The following is a 22,988-nucleotide window of genomic DNA, read 5'->3' as shown; positions in this document are numbered from 1 at the left end:
CAGCCACATCAGTGCCTTGGAAGAAGATCCACCACCCTGGGTGAGCCTTCAGAGGACCGCAATCCTGCTGACAGCTTGACAGCAAGAACCTAGAGACTCTAAGCCAGAGCCATCCCACCAAGCCACTCCCAGATTTCTCATCTTCAGAAACTCTGTGAGCTAACAGATACTAATTGTTTTTTCAACTATTAGGTTTCCAGTACAGGTGGGGAGAAGGGGGATTTTCTATGCCGGGCAAGAAAACATACCGAGTGGCCTTTTGAGACTCTTCCAACTATGGATTGTGGCATTCTGAAGAAACTGTACTAGCAGTCTCTTTAACAAGGGATCTGGGAGGCCCAGTGCCCCATGTCCTCTGAGAAGCAGAGGTACCATCAGTGGTAGCCTTACTCTGCAGCTCCAGGAATGCCTCCAGACTTAAGTCACTCCCCGATTTCCTATGCTTAGAGGAGACAATGGCACCCCATCCCCACCCCCTGCCGCCGAACACAGCTAGCCAGTGAGAGAAGGATGCCTTTGTGGGGACATTCTTAGGCATCCTCCTCATAGACCTCTTTCTTAATTCATGTGAAGTGTTCATGGGACAGAACAGGCTTCTGCTGAACCAATGTTAAGAAGCAGCAACTACATGTATCCCATTTGTTTATAATAATAATAAAAAAAAAAAGCAGCAACTAATGAACATAATGCTAACTGCACACCATCTTGCAGCAGAGGGGTGCTGTATTAAGTGCCCCCCAGCCCCCGCCTCCAGTCACATAGCTAGAGCCAGGGGAATGAAGCTAAAGTCCTCCAAAGGCCATGTATTGAAGGCAATGGTCCCCAGCTTGGTGCTGCTGGGAGACAGAAGAACCTTTAGGGAAGTGGGGACTACTGGGTGGTCTTCAAAGTCATTAGGACATGCCTTTGAAGGGGACAGTGGGACTCCAGCTCCCTGTGGCTTACTTTTATTTCCAGGCCAGGAGGTTTGCAGTTTTGCTCTGGCATGCACTTCTGCCATGATGCGCTGCCTTATGCCAGCCCCAAAAGCAACATGCCAGCTGATCAAGAACTGAAACCACCACAACTGTGGGCCAAAAGAATCCTTTTCTTTTTGTAAATTGATTATCTTAGGTATTTGTTACAGTGACAGAAAGTTGACAAATGCTGGGGGCATCTCCAAGGAGCACTGAGAAGGAAGGCCTATGAGGCACATACCCTCATTATCTAACAGATTTCAGGAACCAAACACATCAGTGCCCAAAGCTGAGTGTGCCCAGGGTTGTGCCCACTAAGGGGTCAGTTCAACCCAAAACCCACACTGTTCCTAGGAACGAGGCTCAGAGATCTGGGTACTTAGGTGGTTTATGACTATTCTAACTCTTAACAGAGAACTGAGTTGGGGGTGATGCCAATGTGGTAGTACTTTGTTGAAACATGTCTGAGGTTTACCTTATGTGATAAATGAAGGAGTCCTGACCATAAGCTGTGGCAGTTCTCTCAGGTGTGCCTAAGGCTGATGAAAGGCTCTTGAATTTGACTTAAGAGTAGTAAGTATTGTATTGTTGACTTGTTTTTAAAACCTTGCATAGAAAGGATGAGCAAAGATTGCTATGGTCAAATAGTTTACAGAGACATTGGGCTTCAGAAACCACAATGCCATTAAGGTGTTGGCAAAAAGGCATAGGACCTGTGGGATCTTCCAAAGAGCATAAATAAACCCTTTTCTAATCTGCTCTAGATCATCACCACACCCACAGGATGAGAGAGAATTTCTGGTTCCTGTAATTTTTAATCTTACATGACTCAGGAAAATAGTTATTTGAGGAAATAAATCAAAGGAGAGCTGAGAGGGCCCGGGAAATACATACAGCATGTCGGGGCAGTTGTCAGGCTTGTCCAGAAGGCCACCCTCCATGACGAAGCGAAGGACTTGCTCGTTGGACAAGCCCTGGTACGGCTGCTCGGCCAGTGTGGCAATCTCCCAGAGGACGACCCCAAAGGACCTACAGGGAGAAAACAAACATGAACAGCTTGGAGAAGGAAGGGCAGGACCACTCTGCCCCTCCTTACCAGCATTTCCTTAACCTTAGACACTAAAAAACTGTCCTTATGGAGGTAACTGCTTGGCAGTGAGCCAGGCACTGTGCTGAATGTGGGACATCTGCCTTCCTCCATTACCACTGATATTCCCTGCAACTTCAGCCCTGGTGGCAGAGCTGAGGCAGCTGATGCTTGGGGAGCTTTCAGCAACCCCTGCATGTATAGAAGCCCCTGACCTAGATCACAGCACTCAGTTCCTAGTCCCAGTCATTTACCCCCACAGGGTGGTACTTTCCAAACTTGCTTTATTCTAAGAATAAAAAAATGCAGACCCCCAGGTTCTAGGCAGTTACTGACTTGGGATAATAAGTCTTAAAAAGCTCCTCAGGAGATCCTTAGAATGGGCTTAGAAATCTCTAACCCAGAGGTTCTGAACACTGCTATACAAGAGAACCTCCAGGGAATGTTTAAAATAGACTGATGCCTGGGGCCCCAACAGGAGCTTTGATTTGATTGGTTGGGGTTAAGGGCCTGGGCCTTGGGATGTTTAAAAGCTCTATAGGGAGCCTGATTTGGCCCAGAAGAAAGAACAGAACCCCTGAGCCCACATAGAGCCTAGGAGCAACTGGCCCAGATGCCTTGCTCACAGGTGGGGGTCTGGGTGGGCTGAACTGGCCCATGAGTTGTGTCCAACAACAAAGAATCCCTTTCTTTCAGAGGTCAACTGAAGAATGAACTTGGTAGGCAAAGAAGTGAGCAGTTCTGCCATGCCTGCAGATTTGTCTGTCAGTTCAGAAGATCAAATTAAAACAGATACATTTATTTAGAAATTCCAGATAGGTAATGTTCAAAAAAGCAATGCTATAATCTGCAAAATAAATGTACCTTCCCAGGGTAAATACCCACCTTCATAAATTCTCCCTGACCTATTTGCACTACGCCAGGGTCATAGCAGTGGAATAAAGCAGACTGCCTGTGAGCAAGCTGCCCATGAGACTTTCTCATGGAACCTGGCCCAGAGTACTGGCCAAGCCTCACGGAAAAACCTGGGGCAAGGTATTTTCCACTCAGAGCTCTAGGAAGCCTGGTCTTGCGAACAAGCCAGAGGTGGGGGTGGGAGACTGACTATATCAGAATGTTTTGGTGAGCTTCAGTTCTTCTTGTTGAATAAAATTTTTTTGTACAAATTGATACAAAAAGCAGATGTTAGAAATAGAACCTTAGCAATCAGAGGACTGACCAACCCAAGATCCTTTCTAACTAACTGCCAGTAACCAAGAAAGAGTCTTCAGTTGTATGAGAGATCCATAAAAACCAAAGCATGGCCAATGCATGGCTTTCAAAAGAACTGGGCAAAGGAAGCAGGTTTTCCATCAGCTTCAGTGGTGGGGCAGCTCTGCCCTCCAAAACCTGCCCCAGTAACAGCAGCAGCATACCTCAGAGGCTGCATTGCCCATCATTGCCCTTGCAGTGCCACCCAGCAAAAGTGATGTGCTTTCTATTTGTGCCAACTGCTGGAGGTCTGAAAATGGTCTGACCTGGTTCCTCTCAACTCCACTTCTCTTGCCCCACTACTTTTTCTGGCCACATCACCAGTTTTCAGGGAGCCAGTTCTAACTGGATGGCTTTTTTTTTATGGGGCCTTTGCAGCCCCATAGCTCTACTCCAAGCTCCTCCACAAATGCAGTGTGTCTCGAGCTGAACTGTCAGGCTTCCTGTTCTTCTCTCAGTCTCCCTGCAGCCAATGTCCCGTTCCACCTGAGTGGTACACCTGTGGTTACCCTGGCCTCTTCGAGGTCTTATGACTTGGCAGTTAAGATCCAGGTTTGTCCAAAGCTGCATGCAGTTCCTCATTCCCTACCCCCAGTGCCTCCTTTGTGCAGGTGGTCTTTCTTGCCCAGCTTACTGCACCCTTCCATTCCAGCTAATGTGAACTTCTTACAACACAGCTGTAGTTATCTCCTGTTCAGAAACCTTAAAAGTCTTTGCAGAGTCTGCAGAATGGAACCAAAATCCCTAACACAGTAACCAAGTCAGCAACCCGATTCCCTCAAGAAAATACTACTATTCCCCACTCTCCCCCAGCATTCCCTGCCAGGAACCCTTTCCCCATTGCTTTGTTGGTGACAATCTATACACTGGGGTGGTCCTACAACTTTATCTCATCTATGAAGACTTCCTTGACCCCCACCTGCCAGGCCACTTTCTCTTCTCTATAAGACTTACTCCCTTGAGGACAGGGGTGGTATCTTTTGTCACACCTGCTTCTTCTACACACTGATATCATCACAATCACACACATGAAATAAAACAGGAAGCAACAGGCCCAGTTCACTACTAATTCTTATCAAATTGAACTGCAAAAGTTTTTTCCTGAATGACTTGTCTGATGTTAGTTTCATATGTCTTTGTGACACTAAGTGCTCCAATCTGTGGTTGTCACAGTTCAATAGTAGAACTAAGTTCCACTGTTTTTCTGCTCCAAGGCACAGGGGCTGTGTCATCTCTACCCAACACCAGTCATCATAACAGCCATTTAAACATCTATCAAAGTACCACAGAGGGAGCAGAGAGCACAGGCATCCCTAGACATTCTTCACCTTACTGACAAGCCAGTAGAGCTCAAAGAAGCCCAGTGACTTGACCAAGGCCACATAGTCAGGCAGAGGCACTGAGAAATATGTAACACCCATGTGTTTTTCAAAGAAGGCATTTCACTACGTGGCCTTAGCTATTAATGTCTTCACCCAAAAGCAAGTCATAAGACTTTTGTGGATAGATTTAATCTTTAAACATTAAACAAATGCCTCTTTATAAAGTCTTCTCTAAGCATGAGCACTGGGGTTTGTTTCCTCCAAGTAAACAGACCCCATGTTGTGATCTCACCTAGTGGAGGAAGAGGGTGGTTAGTGCATACCTGTCCCAGTCACCACCAAATTGACACCTACAAAGAAATTCATATTCCTCATTGATTGGAATTAGTCACCAAAGAAGCAAATAAACTTGGAATTTGTGGCTGGCTGGAAAACTTCTTAAGAAACAAAGGCTGTGTGTCGGGTGGTGCACAGGAAGGGAGCGCAACTATGCAAAGTCCCACTCCCCATTCTTTGCTTGGTCTTCTCCATACCTAGGAGCACACCATGCCCTCTAACTCAAACAGGACACTTGAGAAGGATGCAGGAGCTGCAGAAGGAGCAGCCACAGTTCCCAAGGAGTTAAGGACCAAAGGAATGAGCCTAGGATGACAGTAGGACCTAGGGGTGTTCAACTAGAGGACAGAGATGTGTCTTGGATGACTCCACGACCTGATCAAAAACAGAGCAGGGTGTGTGACTGTGCTGCAGACAGGGGGATCAAAGAGGTGTCATAGGGAGGCTGACTGTGAGAAGGGTGTGCAAAAAATAAAGACATCTGAAGAGTCCAGCTGGCCAGGCTGAGGGAAGGAATGAATGCGCTGTCCCTGGAAGCATCTCCACAGAAGCTCAAATGCCAGCTGCGAAGGACACAGTGAGGGGATTTGGGACACTGACCTCCAAGGTGCCTCCCAACCCTAAGATTCTGGGTTCTCTTCTATAAAGCCCAGACAAAAATTCTATTTCCTAGACCTTAACAATTTTGAAATGATTGTTTTGTGCTTCTGATTTCCATTTTTTAGAGGGTCCAGCTTCAGGGTAGAGCCTAGGAAGCACCCTTGTCTTCCCCAATGTGTCATCCTCAAAGGCCTGGCTAAACACCCAAAAGCCCAAAGCACTGTGTCAATGCTTGGATGTTTAAGGGAATGAATTCCAAATGCCTATGTCCTTTATGGATATTTTTTCTTATTTGTTCATAATGGCTATGTAGACTTGGGGGCGAATACTGGCACCTGTTTTACCCCTTTGCTGTTCTCTGAAGTGACAGTCGGAAACTGGTGGTGAGAGTAAGCCTGTGAGGTATTAACAACTCCAGCTTCATCTTCCTACCCTGCTTCTGTTTTCTTACCCTGTAAGCTGACCTCAAAGTTTCTGGAAGCACAAAGCTTAGACAAACAGATGCATATGTGCACCCAGGTATGCCCTCTCCTGACACCTCAATTTCTAACACTTTGACAAGCTGATTGCAGACAAGATCTCATCCTTGAGCTCAAGTAGCATTTAGGCTTCACTGAATTCAAAAGCTATTTCCAATTTGCACCTGTCTTTAAAATAAGATCCAAGGCCCTTGACTGTGAAAGGTTCATGAGGTTAAAAAAATGATGTCGGTCACTACTGAAATAGTTCTATTATGTGGTCATCTGGACAGTTGGCGTAAACAACTACCATTTCTGTAACACAACAGCAATGGGATCTCCCATTGAAGATGTGTAACACAACAGCAATGGGATCTCCCAAGAGGAAAGCCAAGACACTCACTGACATTCGAGAAGGTGGATGTGCCAGGGCTTTTGTCTGCCAAGAATCTCAGTAGTATTTCAGAACTTGACTGCTTCTATACAATGTGTCCAGGCAACTGCAATAAACAGTACTACAGGAAAGTCTTTGCACCCCTTAGCTGATAAGCTTTCACCACAAGACGTTTTTATAACTAAGGGAGACATTTTGCTTTCCATAACCATCTATGGGTCTATAGCCATGGATGCCCATTGGGAGAAGACAGACAGCAGATGGGGACCAACAGGAAAACACATCAAGAATCATAAGCTTTGGGTCCAAAGAAAGCATTGTCTGTAATCTGAAGGTTCAATTAGGTGAAGCAGGCACACATGTGCACATGCATCACACATATGCACACTATTTACTGAGAAAGAGGAAAGGCAGGCAAGAGGAGAAGCAAAGAGAACTGAAACTTTTGGCATGTCCTAGTACCTAGAAGCACAATCAATACCTGCTAAAGATGAAAAGAAACATTGGTCCCACAAATTTCCTTAGAATCCCACAAATGCCCTTCTGTCCTTAGTTAGCCCACTAATAACAGGACCATCTCAAAGCCCACACTTCTAGTTTTAAAGCCATTTCTAGCTTTGGCACACAAAACACTAAGCTAAAGCTGGAAATGGGTAGCAATGAGAAGAGACCAGGAAGAAAATAAAACCCTTGAGCCTGACTGGTGGCATGTGCAAAGGATGGATGCCCTGGGCTGGCCTTGCAGAAAAAGGCTCTCATACCAGACGTCTGAGTGAGTGGTGAAGACTCCATCCTTGAGGGACTCAGGAGACATCCAGCGCACAGGTAGCAACCCTTTCCCTCCTTTCCGGTAGTAGTCTGTCTCATAGATATCTCGTGTCATACCAAAATCTGAAAGGTGCGGAGAAAAGCACATAGTTACACTGCAGGAGCAGTCCTTTTTTTTTTTTTTTTTTTTTAATTTATTTTAATTAAAAATCATAAATTTACATAGGGTAATGTTGTTTGATTCATTCTGTTATTTTTTCCCCACCCCCACCCCTCCCGCCCCTCTTTTCCCTCTATACAGTCCTTCCTTCCTCCATTCTTACCACCCTCCTTATCCCTAACCCTAAACCTAACCCTAACCCTAACCCCTCCTACACCCCCTTATATGTCCTCATCTGCTTATCAGCGAGATCATTCGTCCTTTAGTTTTTTGAGATTGGCTTATCTCACTTAGCATGATATCCTCCAATTTCATCCATTTGCCTGCAAATGCCATAATTTTATCATTCTTCATGGTGGAGTAATATTCCATTGTATATATATATAAGGAGCAGTTCTTAAGGCAGAAGCAAGTGCATGGTCATTGTCAAAGCATAGGGCCCTTCAGTCCTTTTATGACCAAGGTAGATACAGACTCGTCATACTTTGAGATGGACCAATATGAAGGTTTGTAATTTTATAAGGCAGGAAAAGTAAAAGATGATTAATCACATGATAGGAAAATATCAGTAAATCTCTGTTTTTAAATACATTTATAATCTGGATCTAGATAAAGAGGTTAACTATAAATAGTTTTCCTTAAAGAAGTTAATTCCTTTGCTGCATTTAAATGAGAGGCAGTTGACAAATCATCAAGTCCCAAGATTTATTAAGAAAATATGTATTGCATAAACCAAGGGTCAGTGACACATAGTTTTAAAAACTGATCCAAGAAACAAGAGAGTGTAGCCTCTTATTTACTTGATATAGCAAGGCCCACGGCAAGGGAAAACAAGGAGCTTCACCACTTAATAAAGGGGGAAATATTTGGAGTAACAACTCACAGTAACAAAAGTGTACAATAATGTGCCCTAGAGGTGATATTTACTAGGCCTCTGGAATTATTAATATTGTTTTCCAACATAATACTCTCCCTCATTTTTAAAAATTCTTCATTTTTCTATATCTCTAGAAGATGTCACAGAATTATATTTGATGACAGGTTTGTTTTATAATCCTGAATTATTGCTTCTTTGTTGAATTTTGATTTTCCACTCAATCACAGAACCTTTTCTCACATGGACTCTTCCTTTCTCCTTCCCAGGAAAAAAATGCCCATCATGTCTCTAACTCATGCCAAAAAGAGGTAAGGCAATAAAGCAAACACAAGGAGAACAAAGTTTCTTGGACATTAACCGACATAATTTACTTTCATACTAAGGGCCATCAGGTTGGCTCCAGTGAAATTATTTGTCATGCTTATAATCCATGAGACAGTGGGCAATGGGAAAACATTTATGAACCTTTGTGAAGAATACAAACGAAGTGCTAGTGTATTATTTCTGAATTAATCCAATGATATGCAAATGAGAGTATTTGCCTTTGCTGTCAAAAAAAAAAAAAAAAAAAAAGGAAAAGAATAAAATTCCAGAAAAAAAACCCTTTCTTCCCAAATACAACTAAAATGTTTTAATTAGAAAGAAAAACCAGGCTCACAGAACTGAGGGAACCTGCTCCTCAGGCTCACTGGGCACGACACCTTGTACTGGGCCGAAGCTACAATCTGAGTCCCCCAAGTGAGAGGGATGAGAAGGGAAGGAAAATCAGACTGGATGCACAAAGGAAGCCCAGCCAGTAAGGAGTGGCTCTTTTTGGGAACCTGGGAGGCAAGACAGCTTCTTGGGCCCCCTCTTCCTTCTAAACGGCTGCATAGCCTAGTGGGGCTTCATGTGGCACCAAATGTGAGGATGCCTCAAGGGGCCAGGTCTAGGGGCATACTAGGGGATCCTGGATGTGTAACTCCAATGACTAAATGATATCTGATCTATGAAGTGGTTGCATTCTAGCACCTCCAGATCCTGTAAATAAATGCAAAGTAAAGACCCTCAGCCCTGCTTTGGAAACCACTCTAGGGAGGATACTCATTTCTCACTAGGGACCAAAACATTTCATTTGAAAAATCATTGATAAGGGAAAAAATATGCAGGCTAACACATAAGAGCACATGGTTTGAGATCTAGATAAAGAGGTTAACCATAAATAGTTTTCCTTGCATGTTAAGATTCTCTGCATATTCTCAGTATGAATATTTGTTTTTTTAATGAACTATTATCTCATCGTAATAAGATAAAAGATCATGGTAAAAGCAGGTGGTTTCCTGAGCAACCCTGACGCTGTATGTTTTTCTTAGGGAGAGTAAAAGACCAGAATGAAAATTCAACCTTGTGCATTTTTTTGTTGTTACAGTAGTGAGGGGTGGAAACATGGTATCTACCTGGTAGTATGGTCAACACAGATCACGACGATAACTGTCCTGATAGCAGGGTCAAGAGCATGGAAGCTGACAGATCTTAGGTGTGAAAGCCATGAAGCAGTGATCTTTTTCAATTGAGGGACTACCATAACTGTCCCTGCCACCATTCCTGCTCTGTTGCAGGGCCGTAACTGTGAAGGTGCTTCCCCTCTTAGAAAACTCTGTGGACCTTTGGGAGGGGACAGTTTCCCTTATAAGCCAGAGAAACTGCAGGAAGATTGGCCGGTGACTTTTCTCAAGTTGAAATTACACGTGGACACTGTCTTGATTATTTTTACGATCAATGTTGAGTATTATTTTACCTAGAAATACCTAAAATGCTAGGAAAAGAGGGGACTTCAGGGACCATGGCCACTACCTGGACCACTGTGTCCACATGCTCTTAGGATCAGAGTTAGCCTGGGTGGGTTTGTGATTGACTAGCAACTAAAGACAATCATATTAATTGTCTTTGCACTCAGGAAATGAGCTGCAAAATCTCTCCATAGACAGGCTACTGCCCACAAGGTCCCTAGATCACTGAGATTTTGCTCTTGCTTAGACCTGGAAAGCAAAGACATACCTCCAATTTTGACTGTGAAATCTTCAGCTACCATGCAATTCCGGGCAGCAAGGTCTCTGTGGACAAACTTGTTGGCATTGAGGTATGCCATGCCATCTGCAATCTCTCCAGCCATTTGGATCATCTTGCTTAAGCTTGGAGGTGCAAGGACTGGATTATTCTGTTGGAGATTAAAAAGAAAAAATCATCGAAGAATTTAGAAATTTTTTCTACCTCAAGTTTCTTTAGGGTTTGCAAATCCATCCTTGTCCTGAACACCATGTCATTCTGTGAAGAAACCAGGATGTGCTCAAAAGGAACATACTATTATGGAGACCATAGCATCTGCTTGGTGGTGAAGTCATGCACTTGCTCCCTGACCACATCACACAGGGCTACCAAAGGAAACACTAATTAGCACTCCTTAGGACCAACATTTTCTGTTTTGGGTAAGGCAAAAATCACTTAAAAGTCAAACAAGCAATTTTTGATATTAAGGATTCTCAGTTACTCAGATTCCTATTAGTTTATATGTTCCTCTGAGGGAGAGAGGCTGGTAGAGTCATCAACCACCCTGCTCAGAGCCGCAGGCCACCCTAAGGTGGTGGCTCTCAAAACATCTCAAATGTCATGTGCTGTAAATAATTGAGGTCATTTTTGAACAGGTGCTTGGAACTAAAATGAAGAAACTATCACTCGGGAGATAATTAAGTTGCAGATTAAAAGAAGAAAACAAAAACAGAAATGCAAAAGGGGTTAAAAAAGGGAGGGGACTTACTGCTTCTAGGGAATGCAGGCAGACATAGTGCTTATGTCGTAAATAGCAAAGTCAGGGTCAGAGTGAAGACCTGAGACCCACTGAGGTAACCTAACGAAAGGCAGGTGTTCCTGGGATTATTTCCCAGTGTTTATCTACCAGCTTACTCTTAGAATTAATAACATACTAGTCAGGTCTCCATGTTAAAAAACCAGTTAGTACTACAATGACTAATGAAAGATTACACAGGACTCAAGAATGTTGAAATTTTTACTAGACTAAGCAGTGATTGTGCAGCTGAGGTGATTATTATTCAGAAGTGTAAGCAAGATACTGACTCAGGATCAAGCCTGAAATACAGTTGCAGAGTTTAAGAACTCTTGCTTCCTCATCTCAAAGGCACAGACCGCTGACAGTGCAAGGTAAGGGCTGTGTGTGTGTGTGGTGGGCTTGTGAGTAAGAACTGGGTGGGAAATCACTCTAGCAATTTCCCAGAAATAAGGGCAGAAATCCAGCCAGCCTAACTTTTTTTTTTTGTACCAGGGATTGAACCCAGGGGCTCTTAACTGCTGAGTCACACTCTCAGCCCTTTTAAAAATATTTTATTAGAGACAGGGTCTCACTGCGTTGCTTAGGGCCTCACTAAGTTTCTGAGGCTGGCTTTGAACTCCCAATCCTCCTGCCTCAGCCTCCCAAGCTACTGGGATTTACAGGAGTGAGCCACTGCACCCGGCTTCACATTGAACCTTAAACAAGCATTTATGGAAAGAATGTCTGCCACAAATAGGGACCTGAGTTACATGCTGAATGAAAAAACTGAAGATGATGGGCGAAGATGGGACACACTCAGAGGACCACAAGAGACCATGTGTGCTAGGAGATGAGTCAAGTGCACGGGGAAGTTAGTGGAGGAGGAGGAAGTGACTCGTGCAGCAGGGTGGGCTGGCAGGCAAGGCCTTGGGGATGGGGGTGGCACCAAAGTGGCCTGGGGGTGGATATGAGGAAATGCAGCCACAAAGACAGAGCTGCTTATGTGGACAATGATCTGAGGAAAGACAAGTCCTTCTCACAAAGATCAAGGACTGCCTGCAGTTGGGAAATTCTTTACATAAGGAATTGTAACCAAGCTTGCAGCAAGAAACACTTGAGGCTGAAAAGTAAGCTGATTTAAAGACAAAATATTTTTCTACAGGGAAGTTTTAAAGGAAACAGGTGAGATAACATGTGAGGTTGATGAAAATCAAAACTGACCTCCATTTCTGGCCTCAGAGATCTGAGATAACTTTTGAGATCACCCCGTGTCATCAGTTCCATGATGACCAGCGTTGGCTGGCCCTGGGACACCACACCCAGCAACCGCACCTGGTAGGAACCAAAATGAGAAGGACTCAGTGGGGAAGGGTTGCCCACAGTTACCCACACTACTTGGAACTGTCTGTGTGGTGCTGGGGCCTGGTGGCCAGGAGCAGAGAGGACCAGGACTTCTACCAACCAGGCTCTAGAAAGTAGAAGGCAGGACACCAAACCCACAGGTGTCACCATGGACACACTGGGATTCTCTAGGGATGCTTTCTCACTCTGTCAGATCTTGGCTTTTCAGGGACCTGCTCTTACCACATGGTGACAATTGAACTCCTTCATCACTGAAGCCTCGTTGAGAAACTCAATCCTCTCACGCATGCTTGCAGCCTCATTCACTGTCTTGATGGCCACCCTGGTTTCAGGTTCATCTTTAACCACACCCTTGGCAACTCCTTCGTAGACCATCCCGAAGGACCCCTGCCCCAGCTCCCGGTTCATGGTGATCTTCTCTCGAGCGACCTCCCACTCATCAGGGACATACACTAGAGAAGAAACCGGGATGGAAAAAGGCATGGAAAACAATCCCCAGAGAGATGTGGCTTTTGGCGGAAACTTCAGGCCAAACAATACAAAACAGCAAAAGGCAAAACAGCAAAAATTAGGAGACAATCACATGACTTTCTTCAAAATGTCCCCATGCCAAATATTTGAGTAGGACTGCACAAAGTACAGGTATTCCAAATCTTTGAGGATCCCAACATAATTCAAAGATATTACCAACACATAAGAACCATAAGGAAGCAGAGAAACTTAGGATAGGACAGCAATCAGTAGTTCCTTTTGCTTACTTATTTTCATTACTTGAAAAACAAAAAGCAAGCTAACCACAGGAGACAGAAAAACTGAATGTAATGGTTAAGAAAGATTCTGGGTTTGAAATTTGCTTGTCCTTGTCAATAGATCCAAAAGCAAATCAGAGAAAGAGGGGAGTACAGGAAGTGGGGGAAGAGTTTTCTGCAATGGGAAAAATGTCAGAGATTCAAGTAGAGATGGTAACGTCCTACTTCATGGATGCATCCAAAAGAGATGTTAAGTGTCCCCAGCATAGTCTGTGCTGTGCTGCTGAATGGGGCTAGACCAAGTGAGACATGTCTAAGTATAAAATATGCACTAAATGTCAAAGACTTAGCAAAATAAACTCAGTAACTTTTACACTGATTTCATGCCAAAACTTATAATATTTTTGGATATATTGGGTTAAATAAAACATTATTAAAATTTCTTTCTTTCTTTTTTTTTTTTTTTTTTTAAGTATGGCTACTAGGAAATGTGAGGTTACTAATGTGAACTGCATTACCTTTCTACCAGGAGAACATCTCTGGTCTAGATAGTGTCTCCTAGCCTTGCCTTTGACCACTGGGTCACTAGGGAAGTACAGAAGCAACTGAACCCATACTGAGGGAGAACCAGCATTGACTACAGGGCTTTCGCCTGGACTCTGTAATTCGTGGAACTCCCCTGTGAAGGGCTGGGGGGTGGGCATGGTAAATACTGAGCTTGCATATGATTTCTTCTCTAGCTTAGATTTGTTCTGGTTTGAGAAAACAAATAATTCTAGGCAGAAAGGAAGAAACAAAAAGAAAAGTGGGGCAGTGGAGGAAAGAAAGAAAAATCCAACAGTGGCTCCCTCCTACAACTCCAATGGTACAGTAAAAATTAAAATACAGTCAATCTTGTCCACAAGATCTGTATGAAATTTCAATTATAACCATGATCTCCTAATGCTGTGAGTTAAGGTCTTTGCCTGAGGGAAAACAGACAACAGATACTGCCTGGCAGGAAGAAAGTGGTCCTGGTTCAGAAACAGAGGACTAGAAGTGGGGCTCATGTCTGTGTTTGTTTTTGTGCTTTCAGAGGTTGACCTTGGGCCTGTGATTAGATAGATGGGATAGACCAGCAGCTGACAACTGTGTGTGGCAATCCCCATATCAAGTACTTACCTTTAGTGATGTCTTACAGGAAAGATTTGTGTTATCATTTAGGCCAAGGTGACACCACCAATTTATTTTTTTGAGGAGTATCTTAACATGGACAATATTAAATTTCTTAAATTTTCTCCCATATACATTTTTGTATTTCATCATACATATGTGCTTAGGAATTTCTCGAATGGCCTCTGTAGGGCTTAGGCAATTAGCATCCCTGAAGAGGAGACTAAAGCTTGCTTAGGAGAGTAAGGATGTAAGGCAGCCAGGAAATACAGCTCTTCACAATACCCTCTGAAGGTATAAAGACTCACTGTCTCTATTCATTTATCTCTGAGGATCCAGGCTGATTTTTAATCAGAATTAAATATGTGGTATGCCACAGAACATGGAGTTAAAACCAATCACGTTCATTCTGTGGGAGGTCCCAGAAGTCAAGGCTCTCAATCCTTTTCTTTAAATTCAAACCAAGAGTTCCGACTTTAACCAGCAGTCCTAAGCGCCACCAGTCAGTAGCGGTTTATAAACGTGCACAATGTTATCAGCACTTTCCTGTAGGGGATTTTCAATGTAGTCTGGAGAATGGTGACATGCAGATTAGCTTTGGGAGAAAGAAGTTTTAAGCACCTTTGAACTGCAATGTCATTTTGTTTTCCCTTGAGGAAAATGGCTATGTGGTGCTTGTCAAAAGCCTGAATAAATTAAGTTCAAATGAGGTGACTGTGTTTCTACCTGTTGGCAGGGTGGCATGCCAACCATTTTTTTAAGAACTAAGACATATTATGAAAGCATTCTGTAAAGATACAAAATTTGAATTCAAGTCACTGTTACAGAGTCTGACTTTATCATATTAATGCTCTCTGTAAACTTCCTGGATATTTCATCATTAAAGCTGAAAATGCCACCTTTGATGCTTTATTTAAAAGTAGAGTAGATTCTGTGGCATAGTCTAATACCACCCTCAGAGAGGAGAGGTGGTCTTGCACTGTCCCTATCAGTCCCATTGTTTGGGGGGACACCTTCACCTGATTTCTTTTTTTAAAAAAAGCAATTATTAAGCTGGGCAAGGTGGTGCATGCCTGTAATCCCCAGTTATGGGGGAGGCTGAGGCAGGAGAATCACTGGAGCCCAGGAGTTTCACACCACCTTGGACATCCAAGAGAGACCCTGCCTCGAAAATAAATGAATAAATAAAATAGAAGTAAAAATGCTATTTTTAGTACAACCGACAAATACCTATCCTCTTGCTGGTTTTTCTTTTTTTCTTTTTTTGGGGCACAGTTGAGGATTAAGTCCAGGGCCTCGTATATGCTAGACAAATGCTCTATCACTGAGATACCCAAACCCCTGTTTTCATTATTTTTAAAAGAGATCAAGGATCTTCTTTGTAAGGAGCTGTTCTTATAAGTGTGGTGTTTATCTTTCCGGAATGTATACATAGAAGTATGTATACATAGAAGTATGTCTGTCACACACAAACACACACGTGTGTAAATGCCTGCTAAAAACAACTTTGTGAGACCTTTATGCAAACACAAATAATGTCCTTATTCTGTACCTGATTCCCATTCAGAAGGGGCTGTTTTTGATTAGCTCTAGTATGAACATAATTGAATTAGAAATGATGAAGAAACCATAATAAAATCATACACACACAGTACTTTAAAATTACCAAAGTATTTTCCTATGCTTTCTCATTTGATCAAGATAATTGATTAGATCAATCACAATTCCTTATCTCATATCTCTTGCATATCTACTTCCACTTCTCCTGAAGCAAGAAAGTAGTAAACATTTTTTTCTGAACACATTCTCCTAATGTCATACATTTGCTTATTCATTTGATGAGCCTGGTCCAGTCCCTCTTATGGGCCAGCTTCCCTGGTTGCCCCAGAGACCCCAGGGTGCTCTTCCACACTGACTGTATTGCATGCCAACCAGATGCAACAGGAAGGGCCAGGGAGGGCAAGCTCATCCTGGCTTCCCAACTGCCACACTGTGTGACCATGGGCAAGTTCCTTCTTGGAATTTGTTTCTGTACCTGAAGACACTGGTAAGGAAACCCACCTACAGGAGGGATAGATAGAACATGGGAGTGTTTAGAAAAGCCCCTAGCAAAGTGCCAAAGGTACTAGCCCCGAACCACCCCCAAAATAACTTAAGTTTGTATTTAACAGCTAGAAAAGAAAGCTAAAAAGGATGAAAAATAAATAAATAATAAATAAATAAATAAAAGGGAAATAATCACTGAGTCAATCCAGTTTCCAAATCAGACCTTCTGGGCTATTTAAATTAGGAAATACCAAAGGGAATGTGAATGAGGAAAAAACTGTATGACCCTCCTCAAGAGAGAATGACAGAAGAATTCGAAGATTAAGCAGAGCTTAATGGCCAGAGACAACTGGAATGCCTTGACCATCTAGCTGAAACAGGATTAAAAGGACTGTTTTGTCAGCTGTAGCATATCCACGAACTAGAGGTTAACAGTAAGTCTCTTTCATTCTGGCATAAAATTTCAAGCAACTAAATAAATTGATTACTGTGCTGGCCAAATTCATTTTTTTTTTTTTTTTTTTTTTTTTTTGCGGTGCTGGGGATTGAAACCACCAAATTCATTTTTTAAAGCCTTTTTTTTTTCCCTTGGGGCATCCAACCAGTCTCAGAATTTTTGACAAATGCACTGAGCTCCTAAAACATAGATAGATAAATAGACAGATTGACAGACAGACAGATAGACAGATAGGTAAATGTAGATTATCAAAGATGGATCCCAGGTACCTCAAAATAACACAAACCTCTTCCCCAGTTAGTAACATTTCTGACAGCTCCCGACCTCCCCCTACCAGGGACCCTGGGTAAGACCCTTACCATCAGCTGCACTGAAGTACTCTGGGTTCACAGAGGCATACAGCACTCCATTCCCCAGTCTGCTGTTATTTCTGCCAAGAAACAAGAAAATTCAGGTTAAGAAACCCTATTCTCTGTATCTTTCTGAATATATTTTCATATTTGTTATATCTGTTTTATTTGTTGTTTCATGAAGTGAAATTGAAAAAGAAAGGAAAGAGTGCTTACTGCTAATAGGAGCTCAGGTCCACACCCCCAGTTCAGGCCCAGGTGGGCCAGCAGACATTTGAGGACACATCTTTTGGCTTCTTTGGTAGTCTCGGATTAGAGCTTTTTAAGAAACACTAGCTTCCTTGCTCAATTGGAAATTTTACAGTTTATGAGATAGGGAGGGCAGAACTGGTATGCATGGAAAAGCTCCACGTTAGCCAGAAGAATCTATGCACCAGAGGAATCAGTGAAGGTAAGAGGGGGTATGGAGAAAACAGTCTTTTTTGTTCTTGTTGTTAAATCATTAGAAAATGTTCTCTTCTGTGAAGAACGTTTTCCATTCTGTACAATATTTCCTCAAAGAGCTGACCTTCGCTCATGCTCAAATCATCAAACCACTTGGCTGCAAAAATCGTCTTAACTTGGCCCTGGTGCTCACCTCTTTCTATGGAAGACATACAGCATTATCACCAGCCCTCCCACGATCAACAGGATGGCAACTGGCAGAGCGATGATCAGATGGATGAAATTTTCATACGTTGCTGCAGAAATGAGGGGGACATGATACGATGTCACTAGGTGAACAATATGCTCATTTTATCTTTTTCATATTCTTTTGGAAATATGAAAAAAAAAATCCCTAAAAACTCTGTACTCCCCTATTGCACACTGGGAATTCCTCAAGGTAAATGGTATCAGAAATAACAAAGCAAACAAATGAAATATTTGCAAAAAGAGGAAATAAAGGGTTGGGCATATAGCTCTGTGATAGAGCACCCCTGGGTTCAATTCTCAGTTCTGCCCACCTCCCCCAAAAAAGTTACGTGCAGAATGAGGTATATGTTTATTTTTAAACACAGACTATTCTGATATTTTGATATAATAGCTTAAATGATGGAAAAGGAGTCTTTGTATGCAGTTTAATGATTCTCAGTAGATACACCTACATTTGCTGAAATAATATTTGCTTACACATGTAGTGTTTAAGCTATGCTGATCTTTACCTGTTAAAATAATTCCATAGAAAATTTAAAACAAAAAAACATACATTCTCAAACAACTGGACGGCACCCCTTGCCAATGCTGCTCTAAATTTCCCACAATCATTTGAGACTGGTTAAAATCTGAGACCACAAACGCACTTGTCACCAGACTTGTATAACAGATAAATTGTACCCCTGAAAATCCTGCCAGATGCAGGAAATCATGTCAATAGGTAGAAAAAAGTAGACGAAACATATGGCAAGGACACAGAGAGCAAGGGAGAAGAGAAAGAGGAGTCAAGGGAAATTTTCCACAGGGCAAATTTCTTTAGCTTGAGTCATGAAAGAAAAAGATACACTTTCCTTGGGATAAATGATCTTATACGCAGAGGAATGTTTTAGAGATGACACTGGAGAGAAGTCAGGGTCAGCTCACCAAGGGTGACCAAGCTAAGTGGTTTCAACTTCATTCTTCAGATTAAAAGGAGGCAACAAAAGTTTTCAAAACCAGCAGTGAACTGATCAGATTCATGTACTGGGGAAATAGCTGTGTCCAAGGACAGACTGGGGTCCTATTCACTGACATGTCTTAGAGAGTTGGGGGAACATGTTGCAACCTTTGGGGATGCTCTGTGATACTCAGTTCTGACTTCAGGAAGAAATCACTGCTCCTTTTCTATAAACAAGCCAGATTACAGGGATGACCTTGACTTCCAAAGGTCATATGGGTAGCTGGTAAGTCACGGTCACAAGATGAGAAGCCAGCCTTTCTGCAGCCACACCTCAAAATACTGCCAGAACACAAGCAACCTACAGGCTCTGAGCTATGGTAGTGGTGGTGGCAATGGGGAGGCTGAATTCCAGAGACATTTAAGAGGCAGAATCCATATGACCTGGGTTAGAATGAAAAATGAGTAGCTGGGGAGAAAGAAGAGTGAAGGATAACAGTGAAGTTTGTTATTTTGGTGATCAGGGCTACTAACTAAGCTAAGAAACCAAGTAGAAAAGAGGTGTTTTGAGGGCAGGAATTTGGATTTTGGTTTTGTGCACAAGGAGCATGAGGTATCCATTGGACACCCAAGTAGAGATGTCTACTTGGAAATAGGCTTTGAACTCACTGGGGACCAAGTTATGAGGATCATAAGTCATCTGTCAATGCTTATTTTGCCACTAAAGTCTATTATTATTTCTCTTTAAAGACTATTAAAGATGCTTCACATTTTTTAATTAAAAATATTTTTATCAAGTATCTTTCAAAATGAGTGCAGGCTCCTTCCAAGTTCAAAATATTCATGAGGTATCAGAAACTAGAAGGCTTTCTTTGTTTCCCCTTAGACTAGAACTAGCCCTTAGACTATTTCTTGTATTTGTATCACTTGTACTACTGGTCAGGTTGTACTGTGTTTAAGTTTCACATCTCAACAGGCACATGGAGAAACTGGAGCACATTTAGAGAAGAACGAAATGATTAAATGGCTAGAAAATTGATCTATGCAACCAGGCTGCAAAAAAAGGTCTAAGACTTGAGAAGATTAAATCTGGAGATGAGAAGTCTGGAGGGTAACTTAATAGTATTCAAGCACATGCAGAGTTCCTAAAAAGACAGGAGGTGCCAGAAAGCTTCCAAAGCTTCCATCTCCTTTGAGGATTAAACAGGAGGAATGAGACTAAACTGTAGTGGGAGAGTCTTGTCTGACATAAGGAAAAAGATTCCCAGCAGCAAAGCTGGCAAGCAGTTTTAATTTCCCTGTGGTACATGCCAGCTTCTGCTGGAGAAACTCCATCAGAGGGACTTGGGTTCCCCAGTATCATCCTGGCACTGACAGGGTTACAAAAGGAACAGCAGAGGCAGAAAGGAATATGGACTCTCTCAAGAAAAGCCAACTTCATTAAGCCCCAGAAACCAAGGATGCCATTTCACAGACTATAGCCTGATGCCAAGATCCCAGGCCTAGGCTCTAGTCCTTGGGGATGTTGAGGGTTGAGGGAGGGGGAGAGGGAGAAAACCACTACTCGGGGGAGGGTTACAGGAACATTGTTAGAGTTCCAGGTACTGGAAAAGTGGCATAAACTGTGGTTTGGATAAATGTCCCACAAAGGCCCATGCTGTTGAAAGCTTAGCCCCCAGTCTGTGGTGCCTCCAATCTAAGGTGGTAAAACCTTCAGGAGGTGGGACCTAGTGAGAGGAAGTCAGGTCACTGGGAGTGTGCCTTGAAGGGGATATTGGGATACTAGCCACTTCCAGTCTGTCTTTGCTTCCCAACCACCAGGAGGTAAACAGCTGTGCTCTACCACATACTCCCTACCATAATATACTGCATCACCACACATTCAAAAGCAATGAAGCCAACTGCCCATAGACTAAAACCTCTGAAACTGTGAGCCAAATAAACCTTTCCTCCTTATAAGAAGATTATCTCAGGTATTTTGTCACAGTAATGACATATAAGCTAACTGGTCAGACTGGCTTCAGTGGACTAAATGGGAGAATTCAGACTATTTTAACTGAAAAAATTATCTGCCTAAGCAATTACTTACTTCTGAAACCTGAACACAGGGACAGCATAATTCCAGATACATAAACTATCACCTCAGTTTACAATTCCTATCCTTTTGCTGTCACAGAGGATTTTCAGATAATCACGTATATCTCTGAACATTCAGTATTGACTAAACTACTACAGTTCTTGTTTTATTTTTTTAAAAGAAAATATCTATTTATTTTCACAAATAAAATCACATATATATGTTTTGAAATATGTATGCACTGAGATAATTAATGTACATTATATTACATCCTTATCATTTTTTGTGATGAGAATACTTAAAAAAATCTACTCTCTTAACAGTATTCAAGAATATAATACACTATTTATTAACTATGATTAGCAGGTAAAATGGCTTTGACCAGGGTGAAAGTAAAGGTCTTTTCTGACTCAACAGTGGCTATACCATTCCGAAAAGAGGGATTCAAACCATCTTTCAATGAGTCACATGAGGTAGGGACCCAAAGTCCAGTAATCCCCAAGACTGAGCTCCCAGAGAAGGCATTGGCTTTTCATATGACCCTTCTGAGAGTTGGCCAATACTATCGTATCCAGACAGCCTTAGCAAACTAGCCTTCCTGAGTCCTGGACCAGTTTTCAGTTTTACCACACTACTCCTTCAATAGCCTTACTTTTGGCTGGGACATAGAAGAACACAGGATCTGTCCATGACCCATTCCCAGACAGAGAGGTAGCCTGAATCCGGGCTGTATAGTTTCCTGGGTTTAGCCGGTTGAGCTTGGCCCCTCCATACTTCCTGTAATCCTGTCTGGACACACATTCTCGCTGATCCTGAGGGGAAATAAAACATATGCATCAACTGCCTACAAACATGGGAGACATCTGGCACCTGCCAGTTCACTTGGTGAACTCTAGCTGCTCAATCTTTGACCAGCTCCACCCCCAAAAGTGATCCTTCCTGAAGCCATTTAAACCATATCCCAAAACTGTACTCAAATTCTTTGGAACCCAGAAGAACTTTAGAAGAGTTAAAAATTATTGACTAATCTAACCTAAAATCATTTTCTACAATGGAACTGTTCTGAGGGTAAGAATCATCCTAACTCCTTGAATGAGCATGGAGCTGCTGGAAAGACCTACATCCTCACTAACTTTTCACCCAGTCTTATTGTTTGAAGCTAACCAGCAGGTAAACTGAGTACAATGTAACACATGCTGTCAACCCTAATGGAAATACATGCAACCCCATAACACAGCCCAGGCTCACCTCAATTTGTGATCCGTATTTTATTTCATACATTAAAATCAATCCATTGGGATTCTCAGGTTCTGGCCACTTTAAAAAGATGGAGTTTTCAGGTCTTGCCTCCCAGGTTACTGGGCCAGGAATGTCATCCGCTCCTTCTGTGCAACAATTTAAACAAAGGACAAAGTTGGATTCAGGTCTCAAGGGGGGAGACAAATGTTGGGCTCACTTGAGAACAACCCTCTTCCCCAAATCTATGTGGGCATGATTGTGGACAGTGATCACGTGGTCTCCTCCTAAGCTAGCTCTTCACACACAGCAGAGGTTTAGGAACTGGACCTATCTGATGACTTGTACATCTCAAGATACCACAGTCCCCCCACCAGAAGTGCCCATGACCAAGAATAAGAACTTCCTAGCAACAAATAATTTTCTTCTTATATTTTACTTCAGCCACTTGAAGGAAGAGCCCATCAAACAAAAGAGCACTGAAAGGGTGCTGATGAGGTGAAGCAGGCATGAAGCCTCCACAGGCCACATGCACACAAGAGCAAGTGGGTTGACTACCTTCATCTACTCCTTCAGCTACTGACTCTCCTTTTTCTAAAGAAATGTGGTGAGCTAAAGTCATGGAAAATTACCCTGACAAAGACATCAAGAGATTAGCTGGGCTGGGCATGGTGGCGCATGCCTGTCATCCTGGCAGCCTGGGAGGCTGAGGCAGGAAGATCACAAATTCGAGGTTAGCCTCAAATTTAGTGAGGCCCTACGCAATTTAGTGAGATCCTGTCTCAAAACAAAAAATAAGAAGGACTAGGAATATAGCTCAGTGGTAAAGCACCCCTGGGTTCAATTCTTAGTACAAAGATTAGCTGGTTATGTCCTATGTCTCCTCTAGAAGTATTGGGGAAACTGAGGCACTGGAG

General features: G+C 42.7%; 1 protein-coding gene across 1 annotated transcript in view; it reads right to left on the bottom strand.

The window, feature by feature from the left end:
• Positions 1 to 22,988, bottom strand: part of IGF1R (insulin like growth factor 1 receptor) — a 325,470-nt gene that overhangs the window by 13,169 nt on the left and 289,313 nt on the right. Inside the window, exons 12-20 of the mRNA XM_079129075.1 lie at positions 22,084 to 22,220; positions 21,488 to 21,647; positions 17,766 to 17,868; positions 17,138 to 17,208; positions 12,597 to 12,826; positions 12,234 to 12,344; positions 10,247 to 10,406; positions 7,166 to 7,295; positions 1,851 to 1,985 (exon numbers count right to left, since the gene is read on the bottom strand). Of these exons, the coding sequence (XP_078985201.1) occupies positions 1,851 to 1,985; positions 7,166 to 7,295; positions 10,247 to 10,406; positions 12,234 to 12,344; positions 12,597 to 12,826; positions 17,138 to 17,208; positions 17,766 to 17,868; positions 21,488 to 21,647; positions 22,084 to 22,220 (1,237 nt within the window). The remainder of the gene's footprint in view (positions 1 to 1,850; positions 1,986 to 7,165; positions 7,296 to 10,246; positions 10,407 to 12,233; positions 12,345 to 12,596; positions 12,827 to 17,137; positions 17,209 to 17,765; positions 17,869 to 21,487; positions 21,648 to 22,083; positions 22,221 to 22,988) is intronic.

The sequence above is a fragment of the Sciurus vulgaris genome (assembly GCF_902686455.1).
Source record: "Sciurus vulgaris genome assembly, chromosome: 2".
Lineage (NCBI taxonomy): Eukaryota > Metazoa > Chordata > Mammalia > Rodentia > Sciuridae > Sciurus > Sciurus vulgaris.
Note: the sequence above shows the minus strand (reverse complement) of the source record. Positions and strands in the feature narration are given on the sequence as shown.